Source organism: Ranitomeya variabilis, chromosome 4 (assembly GCF_051348905.1).
Source record: "Ranitomeya variabilis isolate aRanVar5 chromosome 4, aRanVar5.hap1, whole genome shotgun sequence".
In the NCBI taxonomy this organism is placed as follows: domain Eukaryota; kingdom Metazoa; phylum Chordata; class Amphibia; order Anura; family Dendrobatidae; genus Ranitomeya; species Ranitomeya variabilis.
In genome coordinates, this window is record NC_135235.1 from 412841747 (window position 1) to 412864369 (window position 22623).

General features: G+C 47.3%; 1 protein-coding gene across 4 annotated transcripts in view; it reads right to left on the reverse strand.

The window, feature by feature from the left end:
* Positions 1 to 17135: 17135 nt before the first annotated feature.
* Positions 17136 to 22623, reverse strand: part of LOC143765001 (uncharacterized) — a 66079-nt gene continuing 60591 nt past the window's right edge. For all 4 annotated transcript variants that reach the window (XM_077251181.1, XM_077251185.1, XM_077251183.1 and 1 more), the window contains 2 exons: positions 22505 to 22613; positions 17136 to 19296 (listed from right to left, as the gene is read on the reverse strand). In XM_077251181.1, the coding sequence (XP_077107296.1) occupies positions 17609 to 19296; positions 22505 to 22613 (1797 nt within the window). In that variant the 3' untranslated portion in view covers positions 17136 to 17608. The remainder of the gene's footprint in view (positions 19297 to 22504; positions 22614 to 22623) is intronic.

The following is a 22623-nucleotide window of genomic DNA, read 5'->3' on the forward strand; positions in this document are numbered from 1 at the left end:
CAGGCACAGCCAGCCTGACACCAAATGATGTCAGAAGATGGGCAGCGCTAAGTGTGCCTGGCCAAGGGATAACATAACAGCGCAGGCTCCGGGAAGGAATCAAACAACGCTGAGGAGCCGGGGCACGGCGCCAAGGGGGTAGGAATGACGGCTGTGCTGCGTCATATTACGAAGGAAAGTCCCACCTCCGGGACGGTCTCACGGTATCAGGGGACACATTTTATAAGTGTTCAGTTCTGTGTTTGCAAGGAGCATAATGAAAAGAGCCACCTTTTCCTTTTGCATCCTTTGTGCTGCACAAGCTGGCTCTTTCAGCTACAAACGCCTTGGGGGGGTTAAAGGTTCCCTTTCGACTTTCTCCAATCAGGCTTCGGCCTACACTGTGTTCCTCTCCTCCTCCTCCTGTCCCTGGGCTCCAACACCGCTAGTTGTTGCCTGGTAGTGCTGTACGCACAGTCAACAGTCGCTCCTCTTATTGGGGTTCAGTAACGTCAGCTGTTCCCCAGCTGTGTGTGTGGCAATCCCTCCTATCTCCTCCACCTCCTCCTCCTCCTCCTGTCCCTGGGCTCCAACACCGCTAGTTGCCGTCCAGAAGTGCTGTCCGCACAGTCCCAACAGTCCCTCCTCTGTTATTGGGGTTCAGTAACGTCAGCTGTTCCCCAGCTGTGTGTGTGGCAATCCCTCCCATCTCCTCCACCTCCTCCTCCTCCTCCTGTCCCTGGGCTCCAACACCGCTAGTTGTTGCCTGGTAGTGCTGTACGCACAGTCAACAGTCCCTCCTCTGTTATTGGGGTTCAGTAACGTCAGCTGTTCCCCAGCTGTGTGTGTGGCAATCCCTCCTATCTCCTCCACCACCTCCTCCTCCTCCTGTCCCTGGGCTCCAACACCGCTAGTTGCCGTCCAGAAGTGCTGTCCGCACAGTCCCAACAGTCCCTCCTCTGTTATTGGGGTTCAGTAACGTCAGCTGTTTCCCAGCTGTGTGTGTGGCAATCCCTCCTATCTCCTCCACCTCCTCCTCCTCCTCCTGTCCCTGGGCTCCAACACCGCTAGTTGCTGTCCAGAAGTGCTGTCCGCACAGAGCCAAACACCTCGCCAATGTGTTAGTGGGGTTCAGCACCGCCAGCTGTTCCCCAGCTGTGTGTGTGGCAATCCCTGCTATCTCCTCCACCTCCTCCTCCTCCTGTCCCTGGGCTCCAACACCGCTAGTTGTTGCCTGGTAGTGCTGTACGCACAGTCAACAGTCCCTCTTCTGTTATTGGGGTTCAGTAACGTCAGCTGTTCCCCAGCTGTGTGTGTGGCAATCCCTCCTATCTCCTCCACCACCTCCTCCTCCTCCTGTCCCTGGGCTCCAACACCGCTAGTTGCCGTCCAGAAGTGCTGTCCGCACAGTCCCAACAGTCCCTCCTCTGTTATTGGGGTTCAGTAATGTCAGCTGTTCCCCAGCTGTGTGTGTGGCAATCCCTCCTATCTCCTCCACCTCCTCCTCCTCCTCCTGTCCCTGGGCTCCAACACCGCTAGTTGCTGTCCAGAAGTGCTGTCCGCACAGAGCCAAACACCTCGCCAATGTGTTAGTGGGGTTCAGCACCGCCAGCTGTTCCCCTGCTGTGTATACGGCAACGTGTACTGCGACCGCCACGCAGGCACAAGTTAAATTTAAGGGAACCTGTCCCCCCCCCCCCAGGCGTTTGTTACTGAAGGAGCCACCTTGTGCAGCAGTAATGATGCAAAGGAAAAAAGTGCCTCTTTTCGTGGTGCTCCTTGCACATGCTGAACCTAACACTTATGAAATGTGTCCCCTCCTACCGTGATACCGTCCGGTAGGTGGAACTTTCCTTTGTGATGTGACGCAGCACAGCCGTCATTCTTACCCCCTTGGCGCCGTGCGCCGCCTCCTCAGCGTTGTTTGAATCAGTCCCGGAGCCTGCGCTGTTAGGTTAGCCCTTGGCCATGCACACATTTTGCGCTGCCCGTCTTCTGACATCATTTGGTGTCAGGCTGGCTGCGCCTGTGCGGCCGCGCTGGACGAGATCCCGCCTCGTAGTGTCTTCTGATTTAATCCCACTGGGGTCTGAGATCCATGGACATGCGCAGTGCATATCTGAACCTCCACCTCTCACTCATCTCCCTACGGCTTCTTCAGACTGTGCGGTGTCAGCTGATCCCTAATAGCATGCCACGGCCGTGACACCGCCCAGTCTGAAGAAGCCGTAGGGAGGGGAGTGAGAGGTGAGGATATGCACTGCGCATGGCCACGGATCCCAGGCCCGCGGTGGGATTACATTAGACGACACTGCGAGGCGGGATCTCGGCCAGCGCAGCCGCACAGGCGCAGCCAGTCTGACACCAAATGATGTCAGAAGACGGGCAGCGCAAAATGTGTGCATGGCCAAGGGCTAACCTAACAGCGCAGGCTCCGGGACTGATTCAAACAACGCTGAGGAGGCGGCGCCAAGGGGGTAAGAATGACGGCTGTGCTGCGTCACATCACAAAGGAAAGTTCCACCAACCAGACGGTATCACGGTAGGAGGGGACACTTTTCATAAGTGTTAGGTTCAGCATGTGCAAGGACCATAATTAAAAGAGCTAAGTTTACCTTTTCCAGCATTAGTGCTGTACACGATGGCTCTTTCAGCTACAAACGCCTGGGGGGGGGTTAAAGTTTCCCTTTCAACTTGCTCCAGTGCAGGCTTCGGCCTACACTCTGCTCCCTCTCCTCCTCCTGCTGACCCTGGGCTCTAACACCGCCAGTTGGGGCCCAGATGTGCTAGCTGCACAGAGCCAAACACCAGCCAATGTGTCAGTGGGGTTCAGCACCGCCAGCTGTTCCCCTGCTGTGTAGCCGGCAACGTGTCCTGCAACAGCCACGCAGACACAAGAACTGAAATTGAAGGAAACCTGTCGCCCCTCCCCCAGGCGTTTCTACGTTTTACAGCCACCTTGTACGACAGTAATGCTGCATGTGTGCAAGGTGGCTCAGAAACTTATTCTCCTTGCCCATGTTGAACGGAACACGTCTAAAATGAGTCCTCTGCGACCATTAAAACGTCCCTCAGGTGTGATTTTCCTTTGTATTGACACACAACAAGCTCCTTGGTAGCGCTGCCCATCTTCTGGCATCATTGTTTGGCTGCCTGCGCCTCTGCGGCCGCCTTGCCCCACACAACGCCCCTCGGTGTCTTATTTATTTGGACTGCGAGGGTGTGATTGATGGGCATGAACGGTGCATTTCTTCGCCTGTCCCTCATCTCCTTCCGCCTTCTTCGGACTGTGCGTCTTCATGGCCGTGGCATGCGATAAGGGATCAGCTGACGCCGCATAGTCTGAAGCGGGTGTAAGAACCCAAGCGAGAGGCGAACATATGTACTGCGCCAGGCCATGAATCCCAGCCCCGCAGTGTTTTAACAATGTTAAGACACTGCGGGGCTGGGATTCATGGTCATCGCAAACCGCAACGGCCGACATTACATGATGTCAGAGGATGGGCAGCGCTAACAGCGCAAGGCCAAGGGATAACACGAAAGCGCAGACTCCTGTGCAACAAATAACAATGCTCAGGAGGCCGCGCAAAGCACCAAGGTGGCATTTTTGCCAGCTGTACTGCATCTCTTTACGAAGGGAACTCACGCCTCAAAATCAGTTTGACTGTGTAAGGGCCTAACTGTTATACGTGTTCCTTTCAGCGTGTGCAAGGAGCAAAATTAAAAGAGCAACCTTTGACTTGTGCAGCATTACTGCTGCATAAGCTGTGTCTCTTCTAGTTTGTAACACCTGAGGGGGGGTTAAAGGTTACCTTTGAAATTGGTTCAATTAGGCTTCGGCCTACACTCCGCTCCCTCTCCTCCTCCTGCTGACCCTGGGCTCTAACACCGCCAGTTGGGGCCCAGATGTGCTGGCTGCACAGAGCCAAACACCTCGCCAATGTGTCAGTGGGGTTCAGCACCGCCAGCTGTTCCCCTGCTGTGTAGCCGGCAACGTGTCCTGCAACAGCCACGCAGACACAAGAACTGAACTTGAAGGGAACCTGTCCCCCCTCCCCCAGGCGTTTGTATGTTTTACAGCCACCTTGTACAGCAGTAATGCTGCATGTGTGCAAGGTGGCTCATAAACTTATTCTCCTCGCACATGTGGAACTGAACACGTCTACAATGTGTCCCCTGAGACCATTAAAACGTCCCTGAGGTGTGACTTTCCTTTGTAATGACACGCAGCAACCCCCTTGGTAGCGCTGCCCGTCTTCTCACATCATTGTTTGGCTGGCTGCGCCTCTGCGGCAGCCCTGCCCGACACAACGCCCCTCGTTGTCTAATTTATTTTGACTGCGAGGGTGTGATTGACGGGCATGAGCAGTGCATATCTTCGCCAGGCTGTCACTCATCTCCTTCCGCCTTCTTCAGACTGTGCGGCTTCATGGCCGTGGCATGCGATAAGGGATCAGCTGATGCCGCACAGTCTGTAGCAGGTGTAAGGACACGAGCGAGAGGCGAACCTATGTACTGCGCCAGGCCATGAATCCCAGCCCCGCAGTGTGAAACACTGTAAAGACACTGCGGGGCTGGGATTCATGGGCATCGCGAACCGCACTAGCCGACATGAAATGATGTCAGAAGATGGGCAGCGCATGGCCAAGGGATAACGGAACAACGCAGACTCCTGTACATCAAAATGCGATGCTCAGGAGGCCGTGCCACGCACCAAGGTGGTGTTTTTGCCAGCTGTGCTGTGTCTCATTACGAAGGGAACTCCCGCCTCCAAGACAGATTGACTGTATAAGGGCCAAAATGTTGTACGTGTTTCATTCAGCTTGTGCAAGGAACAAAATTAAAAGAGCAACCTTTGACTTGTGCAGCACTACTGCTGCATAAGGCGTGGCTCTTCTACTTTGTAACACCTGAGGGGGGTTTAAAGGTTACCTTTAAAATTGGTTCAATTAGGCTTCGGCCTACACTCTGCTCCCCCTGCAGATCCTGGGCTCTAACACCGCCAGTTGGTGCCCGGTACTGCTAGCTGCACAGAGAAAAACACCAGCCAATGTGTCAGTGGGGTTCAGCACCGCCAGCTGTTCCCCTGCTGTGCAGCCGGCAACGTGTCCTGCAACAGCCACGCAGACACAAGAACTGAAATTGAAGGGAACCTGTCCCCCCTCCCCCAGGTGTTTGTATGTTTTCCAGCCACCTTGTACAGCAGTAATGCTGCATGTGTGCAAGGTGGCTCATAAACTTATTCTCCTTGCACACGTGGAACAGAACACGTCTACAATGTGTCCCCTGAGACCATTAAAACGTCCCTGAGGTGTGACTTTACTTTGTAATGACACGCAACAACCCCCTTGGTAGCACAGCCCTTCTTCTGACATCATTGTTTGGCTGGCTGCGCCTCTGCGGCCGCCCTGCCCGACACAACGCCCCTCGGTGTCTTATTTATTTTGACTGCGAGGGTGTGATTGACGGGCATGAGCAGTGCATATCTTCGCCAGGCTGTCACTCAGCTCCTTCCGCCTTCTTCAGACGGTGCGGCTTCATGGCCGCGGCATGCGATAAGGGATCAGCTGACGCCGCACAGTCTGTAGCAGGTGTAAGGACCCGAGCGAGAGGCGAACATATGTACTGCGCCAGGCCATGAATCCCAGCCCCGCAGTGTGAAACACTGTAAAGACACTGCGGGGCTGGGATTCATGGGCATCGCGAACCGCACCAGCCGACATGAAATGATGTCAGAAGACGGGCAGCGCATGGCCAAGGGATAACGCAACAACACCGACTCCTGTACAGCAAAATGAGATGCTCAGGAGGCCGCGCCAAGCACCAAGGTGTGATTTTTGACATCTGTGCTGCGTCTCATTACGAAGGGAACTCTCGCCTCCAACACAGTTTGACTGTATAAAGGGCTAAATGTTATACGTGTTTCATTCAGCGTGTGCAAGGAGAAAAATTAAAAGAGCAACCTTTGACTTGTGCAGCACTACTGCTGCATAAGGTGTGGCTCTTCTAGTTTGTAACCCCTGAGGGGGGGTTAAAGGTTACCTTTAAAATTGGTTCAATTAGGCTTCGGCCTACACTCTGCTCACCCTGCAGAGCCTGGGCTCTAACACCGCCAGTTGGGGCCCGGTACTGCTAGCTGCACAGAGAAAAACACCAGCCAATGTGTCAGTGGGGTTCAGCACCGCCAGCTGTTCCCCTGCTGTGTAGCCGGCAACGTGTCCTGCAACAGCCACGCAGACACAAAGCTGCCGCCAGTGCAGGCTTCGGCCTACACTCTGCTCCCTCTCCTCCTCCTGCTGACCCTGGGCTCTAACACCGCCAGTTGGGGCCCGCTACTGCTAGCTGCACAGAGAAAAACACCAGCCAATGTGTCAGTGGGGTTCAGCACCGCCAGCTGTTCCCCTGCTGTGTAGCCGGCAACGTGTCCTGCAACAGCCACGCAGACACAACAGACCTACAAATGCCTCCAGTGCAGGCTTCGGCCTACACTCTTCTCCCCCTGCTGACCCTTTGCTCCAACACCGCTAGTTGGGGCTCTAGGAAGACAAGCTTGAATAGGTCCCCATCCTGGTTCCAGCACCGTCAGCTGGTTCCGGGCAGAGCCTTTGGCTTAGGTGCCTCCCTCTGGGTATCCGAGTTCCACCAACGTCAGGTGGTCCTTGGTAGTGCTTTCAGGCACGGGTACCTCCTGCTTAGTAACCGGGTTCCAGTAACGTCAGCTGGTCCTCGGTAGTTCCATTGGCTCTTGGACCTTCGGCTACCCATCCGGGTTCCAGTACCGTCAGCTGGTTCTCGGCAGTGTCTTTTGCTCTTGTACCTTCTGCTCCCCATCCTGGTTCCAGTACCGTCAGCTGGTTCTCGGCAGTGTCTTTTGCTCTTGTACCTTCTGCTCCCCATCCTGGTTCCAGTACCGTCAGCTGGTTCCGGGCAGAACCTTTGGCTTAGGTGCCTCCCTCTGGGTATCCGAGTTCCACCAACGTCAGGTGGTCCTTGGTAGTGCTTTCAGCACGGGTACCTCCTGCTTAGTAACCGGGTTCCAGTAATGTCAGCTGGTCCTCGGTAGTTCCATTGGATCTTGGACCTTCGGGTAGCCATCCGAGTTCCAGTTCCATCAGCTGTTTCTCGGCATTTTCTCAGCCTTCTTGTACCTTCTGCTACATTTCCAAGTTCAAGACCCTAAAGACGACGACCCGGAAGACCACCCCTAAGATGACGACGACACCAGAGACGATGACCCTGAAGACCACCCCGATGACGTCGACCCCGGAGACGACGACCCTGGAGACGACGACGACATGGGAGACCGAGAAGCAGAAGAACAAGAGGCTGCAGAACAAAGAGCAGAAGAACATTAAGCATAAGACTAAATATCAGAGCAAAAGATATTATCTAAATTATAAGCAGAAGAAGACTAAGCAGTGTATGGGGGTGAGTCCGTTCCTCCTCGTGGTGCCCCTGGATAAAGCCTGATGCTGCAGGCCAAACTGAACGCGGACAAATGTAACTCTTTTGTGACAGGCAGAACGGAAGGTGTAATCTTCAAACTTTTATAGATAACAACTACGGGAATGCCTGTCACAAATAAGAATATGATGAAGAAGTTGAATATGAAAAAGATAATAGTTAAATAAAAAGAATATGAACAATGTAAAAAAAAAAAAATATAGGTAGAAGAAGAAGATGAATAAGGTGAAGATAGTTGATGTCAAAGAAGCTGATGATGAGGATAATGAAGAAGAAAGTGGGAGAAGTAAAAAAGAAGGTGAAGGACGTGGAAGTAGTGAAACATCAATATCTGAAAAAAAATAAATAAATAACAGTCAAAATCTTTCTAACGCCGAACGTCATAAAAAAACCCAAAAACCTGCTATTCTATTTGTTTGGGCTAAACCTATGTGCCTTTAATGTCTCCGCCACCTCCCCCAATACATCCTACATTATTCTTAGTTGTTTTCCTTCATGTAGAATTAACCTACAAGGAAAGAAAGGGTTTATTTTAATTCCGATATTTTCGTCCCATTGACTTGCATTGGGATCGGGTATCGGTATCGGATTAGATCCGATACTTTGACGGTATCGGACGATACTTTCCGATACCGATACTTTCTGATATCGGAAGGTATCGCTCAACACTAATAGTGAGCACTTTAAACCCTCAGGTGCTTCACAAATTGATCCGTAAAAATACTTTTTTTTTTCACACAATTTCTTTTAGCCTCAATTTTTTCATTTTTACATGGGCAACAGGATAAAATGGATCCTAAAATTTGTTGGGCAATTTCTCCTGAGTACCCAGATACCTCATATGTGGGGGTAAACCACTGTTTGGGTGCACGGCAAGGCTCGGAAGGGACCCCCCAAGGAACTTATCTAGATGCATAGTGAGCACTTAAAACCCCCAGGTGCTTCACAGAAGTTTATAACGCAGAGCCGTGAAAATAAAAAATAATTTTTCTTTCCTCAAAAATGATTTTAGCCCGGAATTTTTTATTTTACCAAGGGTAATAGGAGAAACTGGACAACAACATTTGGGGTCCAATTTCTTTTGAGTACGATGATACCCCATATGTGGGGGTAAACCACTGTTTGGGCGCACGGCAGGGCTCAGAAGGGAAGGCACGCCATTTGGCTTTTTGAATGGAAAATTAGCTCCAATCATTAGCGGCACCATGTCGCGTTTGGAAAGCCCCTGTGTGCCTAAACATTGGAGCTCCCCTACAAGTGACCCCATTTTGGAAACTAGACCTCCCAAGGAACTAATCTAGATGTGTGATGAGCACTTTGAACCCCCAAGTGCTTCACAGAAGTTTATAACGCAGAGCCAAGAAAATAAAAAATAATTTTTCTTTTCTCAAAAATGATTTTTTAGCCCACAATTTTTTATTTTCCCAAGGGTAACAGGAGAAATTGGACCCCGAAAGTTGTTGTCCAGTTTCTCCTGAGTACGCCAATACCCCATATGTGGGGGTAAACCACTGTTTTGGCACACGTCGGGGTTCGGAAGGGAAGTAGTGACGTTTTGAAATGCAGACTTTGATGGAATGCTCTGCGGGCGTCACGTTGCGTTTGCAGAGCCCCTGATGTGCCTAAACAGTAGGAACTCCCCACAAGTGACCCCATTTTGGAAACTAGACCCCCAAGGGAACTTATCTAGATGTGTGGTGAGCACTTTGAACCCCCAAGTGCTTCACAGAAGTTTACAACGCAGAGCCGTGAAAATAAAAAATCATTTTTCTTTCCTCAAAAAAGATGTTTTAGCAAGCAATTTTTTATTTTCACAAGGGTAACAGGAGAAATTGGACCCCAATATTTGTTGCCCAGTTTGTCCTGAGTACGCTGATACCCCATATGTGGGGGTAAACCACTGTTTGGGCGCATGTCGGGGCTTGGAAGGGAGGGAGCACCATTTTACTTTTTGAACGCAAGATTGGCTGGAATCAATGGTGGCGCCATGTTGCGTTTGGAGATCCCTGATGTGCCTAAACAGTGGAAACCCCTCAATTCTAACTTCAACACTAACCCCAACACACCCCTAACCCTAATCCCAACTGTAGCCATAACCCTAATCCCAACACACCCCCTAACAACAACCCTAACCCCAACACACCCGTAACCCTAATCCCAACCCTAACCCCAACCCTAACCACAACCCTAACCCCAACACACCCCTAACCCTATCCGTAACCCTAACCACAAGCCTAATCTTAACCCTATTTCCAACCCTAGCCCTAAATCCAACCCTAACTCTAATTCCAACCCTAACCCTAAGGCTATGTGCCCACGTTGCGGATTCGTGTGAGATTTTTCCGCACGATTTTTGAAAAATCCGCAGGTAAAAGGCACTGCTTTTTTCCTGCGGATTTACAGCGAATTTCCAGTGTTTTTTTGTGCGGATTTCACCTGTGGATTCCTATTGAGAAACAGGTGTAAAACGCTGTGGAATCCGCACAAAATTGACATGCTGCGGAAAATACAACACAGCGCTTCAACGTTTCCGCGCGGTATTTTCCGCACCATGGGCACAGCGGATTTGGTTTTCCATAGGTGTACATGGTACTGTAAACCTGATGGAAAACGGCTACGAATTCGCAGTGGCCAATCCGCCACGGATCCGCAGCCAAATCCGCACTGTGTGCACATGCCCTAACCCTACCCCTAGTTCTAACCCTAACCCTAGTGGAAAAAGAAAAAAAAAATTTCTTTTTTTATTATTGTCCCTACCTATGGGGGTGATAAAGGGGGGGATCGTTTACTATTTTTTTTAATTTTGATCACTGTGATAGGCTATATCACAGTGATCAAAATATACCTGGAACGAATCTGCCAGCCGGCAGATTCGGCGGGCGCACTGCGCATGCGCCCGCCATTTTGGAAGATGGCGGCGCCCATGGAGAAGACGGACGGACACCGGGAGGCCCGGTAAGTATGAGGGGGGGGGGGGATCTGAGCATGGGGGGTGGATCGGAGGATGGGGGGTGGCATCGGAGCACGGGGGTAGCGGGCAGGAGGACGGGGGAGCAGACAGGACGATGGAGGGGAGCGGAGCACCGGACGGAGGACCGGGGAGGAGATCGGTGGTGGTGGTGGGTACATAAGTGTTTCCAGCCATGGCTGATGATATTGCAGCATCGGCCATGGCTGGATTGTAATATTTCACCAGTTTTTTAGGTGAAATATTACAAATTGCTCTGATTGGCTGTTGAAAGTGAAACAGCCTATCAGAGCGATCGTAGCCATGGGGGGGTGAAGCCACCCCCCCTGGGCTGAAGTACCACTCCCCCTGTCCCTGCAGATCGGGTGAAATTGGAGTTAACCCTTTCACCCGATCTGCAGGGACGCGATCATTCCATGACGCCACATAGGCGTCATGGGTCGGATTGGCACCGACTTTCATGACGCCTACGTGGCGTCATGGGTCGGGAAGGGGTTAAATAAACATGTCACTTGTGTCATCAATTTTGCTTGCGTCATTTTACCGACTCAATTGAATGCATACAAAATGCATAAAAGTGTGGTTAAGGTACATAGAATTTTTCTTGCCAACACTTTCTGTGAATAAGATATGCTGCAAAAAAGTTTTCAAAACAAATATTGTGTGAACATACCCTAAACTTCACGTGGGAGACTCACAATGTTGAGATTGGGAAAGGTGTATGTCTGTATGATGATGTATAGGCAGGGTCGGACTGGCCCACCGGAGGATCCTCCGGTGGGCCCAGGCACTGACCCGTGCTGGCACACAGGGTAGGCAGCTACCTTGGGCCCCTGCTGCCTCAAGGGCCCCAGCGGCACACTAAGCAACCCGTGAGTGAGGGAAGGGGGAGCAGCGGGTCACAGAGGCAGGAGCTGCTGCTGAGGCCAAACCTGTGCCCGCTGCTAAAGAGAAATGAATATTCACTGCTTTCCACACCCATTTCTCTTTAGCAGCGGCATACCTGATCAGCCTTAGGAAGCCGGCTAACACTGCCTACTATTAAAGAAGAATACTCACTGCCACCCAGGCTGGTCTTAGAGGCAGTTTTGGGCTGTCTCATGCTTTTCCTTTAAATGTAAATGATCAGCTTCCTTCATCTACAGAAGACAGGCCTCTTTCACACTGCCGGCATGAGAAGAGTGCCTGGGAGACATCAGAATCACTAACATGCCAGTAGAGCAGTAACTGGGAGCAGCAGACTAAAGAGAGGTGAGAAAACTGCTTAAGTGTTACTATATCCACTGCTTTCTTAGTCAGTGGTAGTAATGGCCGCATAGGCAGGGAGACTGCTCGTCAGTGGTGATAGGCTGATGTAGTTCATGACGTCTGTTACTGCTGGAGAGCAGCCGCGTGCCTGGGCAGCCATTACTAGCCTCACTAGCAGGCGGAAAAGTACAGACCTGCTGTAAGGAAACCTTGTTTTGTTTCTGTCCCTCCTGTGTCTGGCACCACCTCACTACACTGCAGTGCCCTGAGGAGAAGAGCAGCTATGTTCAGACAGAGGGAGGGATCCTTAAATCCTACACCCCTCTCTCAGATAAGCAGAAGAGGTGGCCAGGAAGCCTTGTCCACTCAATTCCAGAACAGCAAAATTGCCATGGATTCAATGGAAAGTTTTCTAAAGGGTGATTGTGTTCACTATTTAACTTCTATGTGAGAAATTGTATAATTTATTGGTGTTGGACAGTCAAAACTTGATTGATAACCTATCCAGGGGTCCAACTATAATAATGTGATTATTGGCGTCCAACATCCAGCCCCCACCCCACTGATCTGCTGTTAAGGTACCGTCACACTCAGCGACACTGCAGCAATATAGACAACGAGCCGATCGCTGCAGCGTCGCTGTTTAGGTCGCTGGGGAGCTGTCACACAGACAGCTCTCTCCAGCGACCAACGATCAGGGGAATGCCTTCGGCATCGTTGAAACGGTCTTCAATGATGCCGAAGTCCCCCTGCAGCACCCGGGTAAACATCGGGTTACTAAGTGCAGGGCCGCGCTTAGTAACCCGATATTTACCCTGGTTACCAATGTAAAAGTAAAAAAAAAAAAAAAACACTACATACTCACCTTCTGATGTCTGTCACGTCCCCCGGCGTCCGCGCTGCTGCTCAGAGCTTCCTTCACTGAATCTGTCAGCGCCGGCAGAGCACAGCGGTGACGTCACCGCTGTGCTCGGCTTTACGGCCGGCACTGACACATTCAGTGCAGGAAGCTCTGAGCAGCAGCACGGACGCCGGGGGATGTGACAGACATCAGAAGGGGAGTATGAACTGTTTTTTTTTTTTACTTTTACAATGGTAACCAGGGTAAATATCGGGTTACTAAGCGCGGCCCTGCGCTTAGTAACCCGATATTTACCCTGGTTACCATTGTAAAACATTGCTGGCATCGTTGCTATTGCTGTCAAACACGACGATACACACCGACCTAACGACGAAATAAGGTGCTGGCCTTCTAGCTCCGACCAACGATATCACAGCGGGATCCAGATCGCTGCTGCGTGTCAAACACAACGATATCGCTATCCAGGACGCTGCAACGTCACGGATCGTTGTCGTTCTCGTTGGAAAGTTGTTCAGTGTGAAGGTACCTTTATTTGGGTCAGCTCTAGTGACGAATGTAGCTGCAATAGTCGTTCCATTGAATGTGTAGCAGCCACTGCTAGGTACAACAGACCAGCTCTTAGGGTATGTGCACACGCTGCGGATTTTGTTGCGGAACTGCAGCGTTTCCGCAGCTGTTTCCCATGTGTTGTACAGTACAATGTAAACCTATGGGAAACTAAATCCGCAGTGCACATGCTGCGGGAAAAAAAAAACACGCGGAAACGCAGCGGTTTATATTCCGCAGCATGTCAATTCTTTGTGCGGATTCTGCTGCGGGTTTACACCTGCTCCAATAGAAAACTGCAGGTGAAAACCCGCAATAGAAACCGTGATAAATCCGAAGTAAAATCCGCAGCAGTTTTGCACTGCGGATTTATCAAAGCCGCTGCGGAAAATTCCGCAATGGAATCCGCAGCGTGTGCACAAGCCCTTATAGTGCAGCGGTTCTGCAGTACCCGGCAGCGCCTGCTACACAGCATCTCCAGCACTTGGCGGCAATATGTAAACACTTTCCATAGAGCTGCAAACAGTTGGTCGGCATGGGAATCTGACCACAAACAACATAATATTGATGAATAGCTCATCACTGTGTTTTGAGCAGACAGCTCCTTTAGGCTACTTTCACACTAGCGTTATGTGACAGACGTCACAATGCGTCGTTTTGGAGAAAAAAATGCATCCTGCAAAGTTGCCCGCAGGATGTGTTTTTTCTCCATAGACTTTCATTAGCGACGCATTGCCACACGTCGCATCCGTCGTAAGACAGATTCTTCGTGTTTTGGCGGACCGTCGGCACAAAAAAAGTTCCATGTAACTTTTTGTGCATCGCGTCTGCCATTTTCGACCACGCATGCGCAGCCGGAACTCCGCCCCCTCCTCCCCAGACATTACAATGGGGCAGCGGATGCTGTTGTGAATTCTATTTTTGGGCTCCCTCTAGAGGTCACAAGCGGTACTGTGTAGTGTTGTCTTTCTGCAGGTTGGCTGCATCTGCTGGTTCGTTATCCTTGCCTGCTATCAATGTATTCAGTGCTCTTCAGATTCCTTGTGTCTACCTTGCTCCCAGTCTCTCCAAGACAAGCTAAGTTTTTGTTTGATCATTTTTTGATTATCAGTGTTTATTATGTTTTTAGTCCAGCTGGCTAAAATGTGATTTCCTCGCTTGCTGGTTGCTCTAGGGGACTGAGTTTCTCCCCCCACACCGTGAGTTGGTGTGGGGGTTCTTTAAATCTCAGTGTGGATATTTTGTAAGGGTTTTTTACTGACCGCATAGATTCCCTTTTCTATTTTCTGCTATCTAGTATTAGTGGGCCTCATTTGCTGAATCTGCTTTCACCCCTGTGTATGTGCCTTCCTCTTACCTCACCGTTATTATCTGTTGGGGGCTTCTATATCTTTGGGGATTATTTCTCTGGAGGCAAGAGAGGTCTTTCTTTCTCTCTAGGGGTAGTTAGTTCCTCAGGCTGGCTCGAGACGTCTAGGATTTTTAGGCACGTTCACCGGCTACTTCTAGTGTGTTTGGATAGGTTCCGATTTGCGGTCAGTCCAGTTTGCCACCTCCCTAGAGCTTGTCCTATGTTTGTTACTTAGCTGGAGTAATTTGTGATCCTCAACCACTAAGGATCATAACAGGATGCGTTGAAAAACTACATCCGCTGCCCACGTTGTGCTTTTATTTCACAACATGCGTCGGTACGTCGGGCTGACGCATGGCGACGGCCCCGTACCGACGCTAGTGTGAAAGTAACCTCAGTTGTATCGGCATCAGCTGCAGGGGTGTAAGTGATGGACTGCAGCATCAGCGTTTAGACCTCATTCAGACATCCATGTTACACGTACATGTTCTGTCTGTGGTTTTCTCAGATAGAACAGGTCCCTAATTTTTTTTTTGTAAATCTATTATAGCCTGTGGGGCTGTTCACATGTCTCTGATTTTCACAGACCGTCTGTCTATGCAAAATTCAGACACATATCTATTTTTCTTAGATGACAAGTTCCAAATTTGAGGATTGAAAAAGGCTTTGGAGGGAAGCATTATTAATAGTGTTGAGCATTCCGATACCGCAAGTATCGGGTATCGGCCGATACTTGCGGTATCGGAATTCCGATACCGAGATCCGATACTTTTGTGGTATCGGGAATCGGTATCGGGATTAATATCAATGTGTAAAAGAAAGAATTAAAATAAAAAATAGGGATGTACTCACCTCTCCGGCGGCCCCTGGACTTTACCGCCGTAACCGGGAGCCGTTGTACCTAAGAATGCGCGCTTGAAGGGCCTTAGATGACGTCACGGCGCTCTGATTGGTCTGTAGCGGTCGCGTGACCGCTACGCGACCAATCAGAAGCTGCGGACGTCTTCTAAGGTATTTCAAGCGCTTGAAAGACCTTAGGTGACGTCACGGCTTTGTGATTGGTCGCGTAGCGGTCACGCGACCGCTACGGACCAATCAGAGCGCCGTGACGTCATCTAAGGCCCTTCAAGCGCGCATTCTTAGGTACAACGGCTCCCGGTTACGGCGGTAAAGTCCAGGGCGCGTCAGAGGGTGAGTATATCCCAATTTTTTATTTTAATTCTTTCTTTTACACATTGATATGGATCCCAGGGCCTGAAGGAGAGTTTCCTCTCCTTCAGACCCTGGGAACCATACAGGATACCGTCCGATACTTGGTGTCCCATTGACTTGTATTGGTATCGGGTATCGGTATCGGATTAGATCCGATACTTTGCCGGTATCGGCCGATACTTTCCGATACCGATACTTTCAAGTATCGGACGGTATCGCTAAACACTAATTATTAACAAATTGGGGAGAACTCCAAATAAACGCTCACTCTCAAGCCCTAAAATGTCACTTTTATTATATTAATGTTAAAAATTGCTTTAGGGTCTAAAAATTGAGGTCCCTAATCTGCCTACATTTGTTGTCAGTAAAGTGCTCGATTTCTTATACTTAATGGGTAACACCATGGAGTGCTAACGCTTATTTGGCAGAATAGGACATACAAATTTATCGAACTAGTTCCCCCTAACATGTTTCACCGCATTTGCGACAACATCAGGGGACGGGACACTGTCCCATCCCCAAAGTGGTGGCCATAATACTGTAGGACTCCATTATATTCTATGAGGTCGGCTGTATTATATTTTATGAGGGGCCACATTATATCCTATGGGGGAGGGCTGTGTTACACTACATGAGGTGAGCTGTATTATATTCTATGGGGGGCGGGATTATATTCTATGGGGGAGGGCTGTGTTATACTACATGAGGTGGGCTATATTATTTTCTATGGGGGGCTGCATTATATTCTATAGGGGGTTACATTATATTCTATGGGGAGGGCTGTGTTATACTTTATGAGGGGGCTGCATTATATTCTATGGGGTGCTACATTATACTCTATGATGGGGCTACATTATATCCTATGAGGTGGGCTGCATTATACCCTATGAGGGGGCTGCATTACACTATATGAGGGCTGCATTATATTCTATGGGGGGGAATTATACTCTGAGAGGGCTACATTATATTCTACGAGGTGGGCTGCATTATATTCTATGAGGGGGTACCCCAACCCCTGCTATATCATTAAAACGTGTACTACCTTATATTATACCCTGATATTAGTGTGTTTTATGGCACACTCAGTGGTCTTGTATTTATTTCTATGTAGCTACAAGGTGGGCCCAAAGAATGATTTTCTCTGGTGGGTCCAAGGAGCTCCAGTCCGACGCTGTGTATAGGATTAGCTCTAGTCGTTTTCTAATTTGTAAATTCTACTTAGATTTGAAACATACTCTACCAGTCTTCATAGTAGGTGTGCTGAGTATTGCAAGCACTACAAGTTTCCACTATCCACAAGATGGGTCATAACTAGTAGATCGGTGGGAGTCTCACCACGGCACTGGTCAAACACTTTATCCAAAAGTTCAATAGGGATTAAACAGAATGTTAATGTACATGCATGCTGGGATGCAGGAGGTCTTCTCCTGTAGACAATCTTTACTTTCATTATAATAAAAATAGCCTCTACAGAATATATAATAAATAAAGAAGCCAAAAATCAATTTCAATTTCATCAAGCATATATTACAATCACTTTCAGACAACATCAGAAAAATCATAATAAAAGGAAGCTGAAATAATATTGGGGAAAAAGGAGGGGGAAGAGAAGCCAGTATTGACTTGTACAGAAGAAAACATACTATTTATTTAAACACGTCATAGACAAACTCCATGTAACTAACATTTATTGGTGCAATAATACTTAAGTTCCCACCCATTTAAAATTAGATTGCATGTTCTGTATATTCACTTAGTGTTTAAAATTATGCTTTAAAAGAGTCTGTTGTGTTTTTAGGAGTTTGAAAAAAAAAAATAAAACTGCAAGATGCAATCTTAATACATTTCATTTTCACAGCAGCCTTGATGGAGGCAGGGAAACAAGCAATTCCCATCATTCTCTTCAGAATGGATGGGTTCGATCTAGTACCCTTTTTTTTTTTTTTTTATCAGTCATAGAGCTGTGTCACTGTGGACTTCAGGTAACAATAATTTGAGAGTGGGGGACATCAATGGTAATTCCATCCATAAGTGATATCTGGGTAGCTTTGGAAATGTAGTGAGTCCCTTGATGTCTAACAAGATTTGATTTCTGGTTAAAACATTTTCCGCACTCTGGACAAGTAAATGGACGCTCTCCTGTGTGACTTCTCTGATGAATTTCATACTGACTTTTACGTGTAAAACCTCTCCCACATTCGGCACAAGAATACAGCTTCTCTCCTGTATGAATTCTTTGATGTACAACAAGATCTGATCGATGGATAAACCGCTTTCCACACTCAGGACATGCATATGGTTTCTCCCCAGAATGAATTCTCTGATGTCTTACAAGATCAGATTTCTGAATAAAACATTTTCCACATTCCAAACATGGAAAAGGCCTCTCTCCTGTGTGAGTTCTTTGATGGTCAACAAGACTTGATTTATGAGTAAAACCTTTGTCACAGACAGAGCAAGAAAATGGTTTCTCCCCCGAGTGACTTCTCTGATGTCGCTCAAGTCTATCCTTTAGGGTGAAGCATTTCCCACATTCGGAGCATGAAAACGGCCTGTCATCTGTGTGAATTCTCTGATGCTTTACAAGACCAGCTTTCTGGGTAAAGCATTTGCCACAATACAGACATAAAAACGGTTTTTCTTCTTTTTCAGCATCCTGTTGCATGTCAACATAATCTGAACAAGTACATTTACATTCCCCACATTCCAGACAGGAAAACCTTTTTCTCTTTCCTTCATGAACTCGCTGATGTGCAATAAGGCCCGATTTCTGGGTAAAACATTTCTCACATTCTAAACATGAATAAGGCTTCTCCCCTGTGTGAATTCTCTGATGGGCAACAAGAACAGATTTCTTGGTAAAACTTTTCCCACATTCCATGCAAGGAAATGGCCTCTCTCCAGTATGGGTTCTCTGATGATCAACAAGAACAGACTTCTTCTTAAAACACTTGCCACATTCTGAACATATATATGGATTACGTCCTGTGTGAATTCTTTGATGTTTAACTAACAACGACATCTTGGTAAAACATTTCCCACATTCTAAACATAGCAATGGCTTCTGCTCAGCGTGGATTCTCAAATGTTTTACCAAAATAGATTTCTTGCTAAAAGGTTTCCCACATTCAGAACACGAGTATGGCTTCTCTCCCATGTGATATTTCAGATGTTCAATCAGATAGGATTTCTGTGAGAAGGATTTGCTGCACTCTGCACATGAAAAAGGTCTCTCTCCATTGTGAATTTTCTGATGCTTAAGAAGATTCTCTCTATGCCTGAAACACTTTCCACATTCTGAACAAGCAAAGGGTTTCTCTCCTGTATGAAATCGCTGATGCTCTATCAGACGGAACTTGAATGTAAAAGATTTGCCACAATCTGCACAGAAAAAAGGTCTAGTGTGACTTCTCTTATGCCTGAAAAGATTTGCCTTCTTTGTAAAACGTCTACCGCATTCAGAACATGGAAATATTTTAAACACCCTTTGATCTGTATTTTGTGTAAGAACATCGGATTTCTCAGAAGGCTCTTTAAGATACAAGGGATCAGAGAATAGATCTGAACTATAACGCATGTTCAACAATAGTGGGTCTTCATAAGAAATGTTTTGAGGGATATTATCTTCTGGAGATAAAAGGCGACGACCATCCAAGCTATGGCAACCTAACAGAAATTAAAAGGGATATGGTCTATTATTTTCATAACATAGTGTAAATAGATTTTGCAAAATATGCAATTTAATGTTTCCCATTGCATTTTGTATTATAAACCAAGGCAAAGACAGTAAGGACAAAACAGATTTTCAAAGTACGGGATCTTTCAGACTATAAGATGCACTTTTTACCTCCAAAAATGTGGAGGAAAATGGGGGGGCGGTGCGTCTTATAGTCTAGATTAGTGGTCCCCAACTCCGGTCCTCAAGAGCCACCAACAGGTCATATTTTCAGGATTTCCTTAGTATTGCATAGGTGATGGAATTGTTGCCTGTGCAGGTGATGCAATTATCACCTGTGCAATACTAAGGAAATCCTGAAAACATGACCTGTTGGTGGCTCTTGAGGACCGGAGTTGGGGAATTCTAGATGAACTCTGGCTGAGGTGGAGAGGTGGGCAGAGCAGCGGATCACAGGATGCAGGAGCATGTGGCTGCGGCTAACTCTCGTGGACACGCTGTTAGATGCAAGTGCCGGCTTCCAGCAACTGCTGCAAGATCGCGTGTTCCCGCTACTTAAGGCAATGAATTTTCACTGCTCTCCACTTCCATGAGCCCACATCTTTCCTGGCACATGTCAGCTGTTCAAAACAGCTGACATGTGCTCACAACCACCACGGGTGGAATTGAGATTCACCCGCGGCTATAAACCCGTTAAATGCCGCTATCAATCGCGCTGGAAATTCGCCCATCACTGCATCAGTGACTCCTGTCACGTGATCGCGGGTCACCGATGGGTTGGCATGACAACCCACTTCTAGTCTCCTTTGGAGACTATTGAACCATGCCAAGAGTTACCAAAAAAAAAAAAAAAATGTTTTGAAAAAATATAAAACAAAAAATATAAAAGTTCAAGCAAAAAAAAAATAAAAAATCAAAACATACAGATATTTGGTATCACTGAGTTGAGAATCACCTGATCAATTGAAAAAAAAAACAACAAAAAACCGATTAACCTGATTGCTAAATGGCGTAGCAAGGAAAAAAAAGTCATAACGCCAGAATTAAATTTTTTGGTCACCGCTACATTGCATTAAAATGCAATAACGGTGATGAAAAGATTGTATCTGCACCAAAATGGTACTATTAAAAACGCCAGCTAGGCATGCAAAAAAAATAAGCCCTCACCCAACCTGAGATCACAAAAAATGGAGACGCTACAGGCATCTGAAAAAGGTACAATTTTTTTTTTTTGTTCATCACTTAGATAAAATAGAACCTAGACATGTTTGGTGTCTATGAACTCGAAATGACCTGGAGAATAATAATGGCAGGTCAGTTTTAGTATTTAGTGAACCTAGCAAAAAAGCCAAACAAAACAACTGCGGGATTGCAGTTTTTTTTTTGCAATTTCACCGTACTTGGAATTTTTTTTTATATATGTTAAAACCAATGGTGTCGTTCAAAAGTACAACTCGTACCACAAAACACAAGCCCTCACATGGCCACTTATTTTTTGGTGAAAGTTATAGCTCTGGGAAGAAGGGGAGCAAAAAAAACAAAAATACCTCCGGGGATTAAAGAGCAATGAATACTCACTACTCTCCAAGTGAGTATTCCCGCAGCTGTCCTCGGCTTTTAAGCAGTGCATGATGTCCCTGCCATGCGCTGCTTACAAGCATAAAGCAGCTGCTGGCAATGGAACAAGACGCTATGAGGAATCACAGGAAGGTAAGTGTAACGGTTTATGTTTTTTTTTAATGTTTTTCTGATGGGAGCCAATCATACCAGGATAGGGATGAGGGTGCCATATATATCAGGATAGGGGATATTAAGTACAGAATTGACTACATTGTTTGCTTCAATTTTTTTTTCTTATTTCCTCCTCTAAAACCTAAGTGCGTCTTATGGTCTGGTGTGTCTTCTAGTCTGAAAAATACGGTACTTTTTTTTAATAAAAAAACAAAAACAAAACATAAACCATGCTGCCTTCTTAAGCCACAGGGGATTTAGAAGTCATTATTCAAATTATGTATCTTAAGTGGATTTGTACATTTCTGCCTTATGGCCTAACTTATGTAAACATTTTTTTTCCCCTCCAAGCAGCGCTGACAGTGTTAAACTGTGTAAGGACAAAGTCTATCATCAACAGAAAACATATCCCCTTTATACATTGACAACAGGTGGACATTCAGCAATGTATTCATTAATTTCCAGGGAGAATAACAGAGGAACAATACAACGAAAGGAAAATATGCTACAAATGGTTATAGGAATTAGAAAATTTCTGCAGTAACTTAAAGGGAACCGTAATGTCCCAAACTGCTATTTAACCCAAGAGGTGCAGGTTAATAGCATTCTAAAGTTGTGTGGCCGCTGTATTGAAAGCATGCCAACTGGAAGAAAATTAACTTTATTCCTCCTGGCAGCCTCCAGCTTTCAGTCACTGCTCAGTATACAGTGATGAGCGGCAGCTGTAACCACACCCCAGAGCTGACTGACAGTCGGCTCAGTACTAATGCACTGCTAAGCCAGCAGTTAATCAGTGACAGGACATGGCTAAAGCCACCGCTCACTATGTACTTCGGGGTGACTAAAGCCTCTGTGGGGAGTAGGGGGGGGGGGGGGGGGGGGGGGGGGGGAAGTTAATTTCCTCACGGTAGCCGGTCTTTCAATGCCGAGGCACATGGCTTTAGAATGCTACTGACCTGCAAATTAACTCCATGTCTACAGGTTACGAGTTTTGGGAAATGGATGTTTCTTTGAAAACACCGCCACTAATGTAATTTTGTTTTCTTCTTATGTATATACGTATTGCGTCATTGACATATTTATTAACAAGGAAAACCTCAAAATCAAAGAAACTTTGTCTACCAGATCCAACTCAACAAAATATTCAAAGACAATACAAGCTTCTATCTTGAAGTGATAAGTGGCAAGTGGAGGTCCCAAGCAGTGGGGTTTCAAGTGATCTCCACACACTCATGATCCTGGATCTTAGAGTAGGAATATGTGAAAAATGGCAGAAGATCTAAAGAGCATGAGGCTGTGTAGGTACTGGATAACATGGTTAAAATATTGAAAATAATATCTAAAGTGTGGCCATTGATTGGAGTAAGGGACCTCATCTGGTGGGTTGTCCCACAACAGACCAATATACTGATGAACTCATTAGACAAAAGAAAATTGTTTAAAGGGTTTGGTTTTTTTTAAACTCACCTTGACTGAGATCTAAAGGAATTTCCTCGTCTTTACACTGATTATTATCCGTCACGTACATGCCATCTTCATCTACAAGTTCAACTTTAATATCAATCAAATCTTCACCCTAAGTCAAC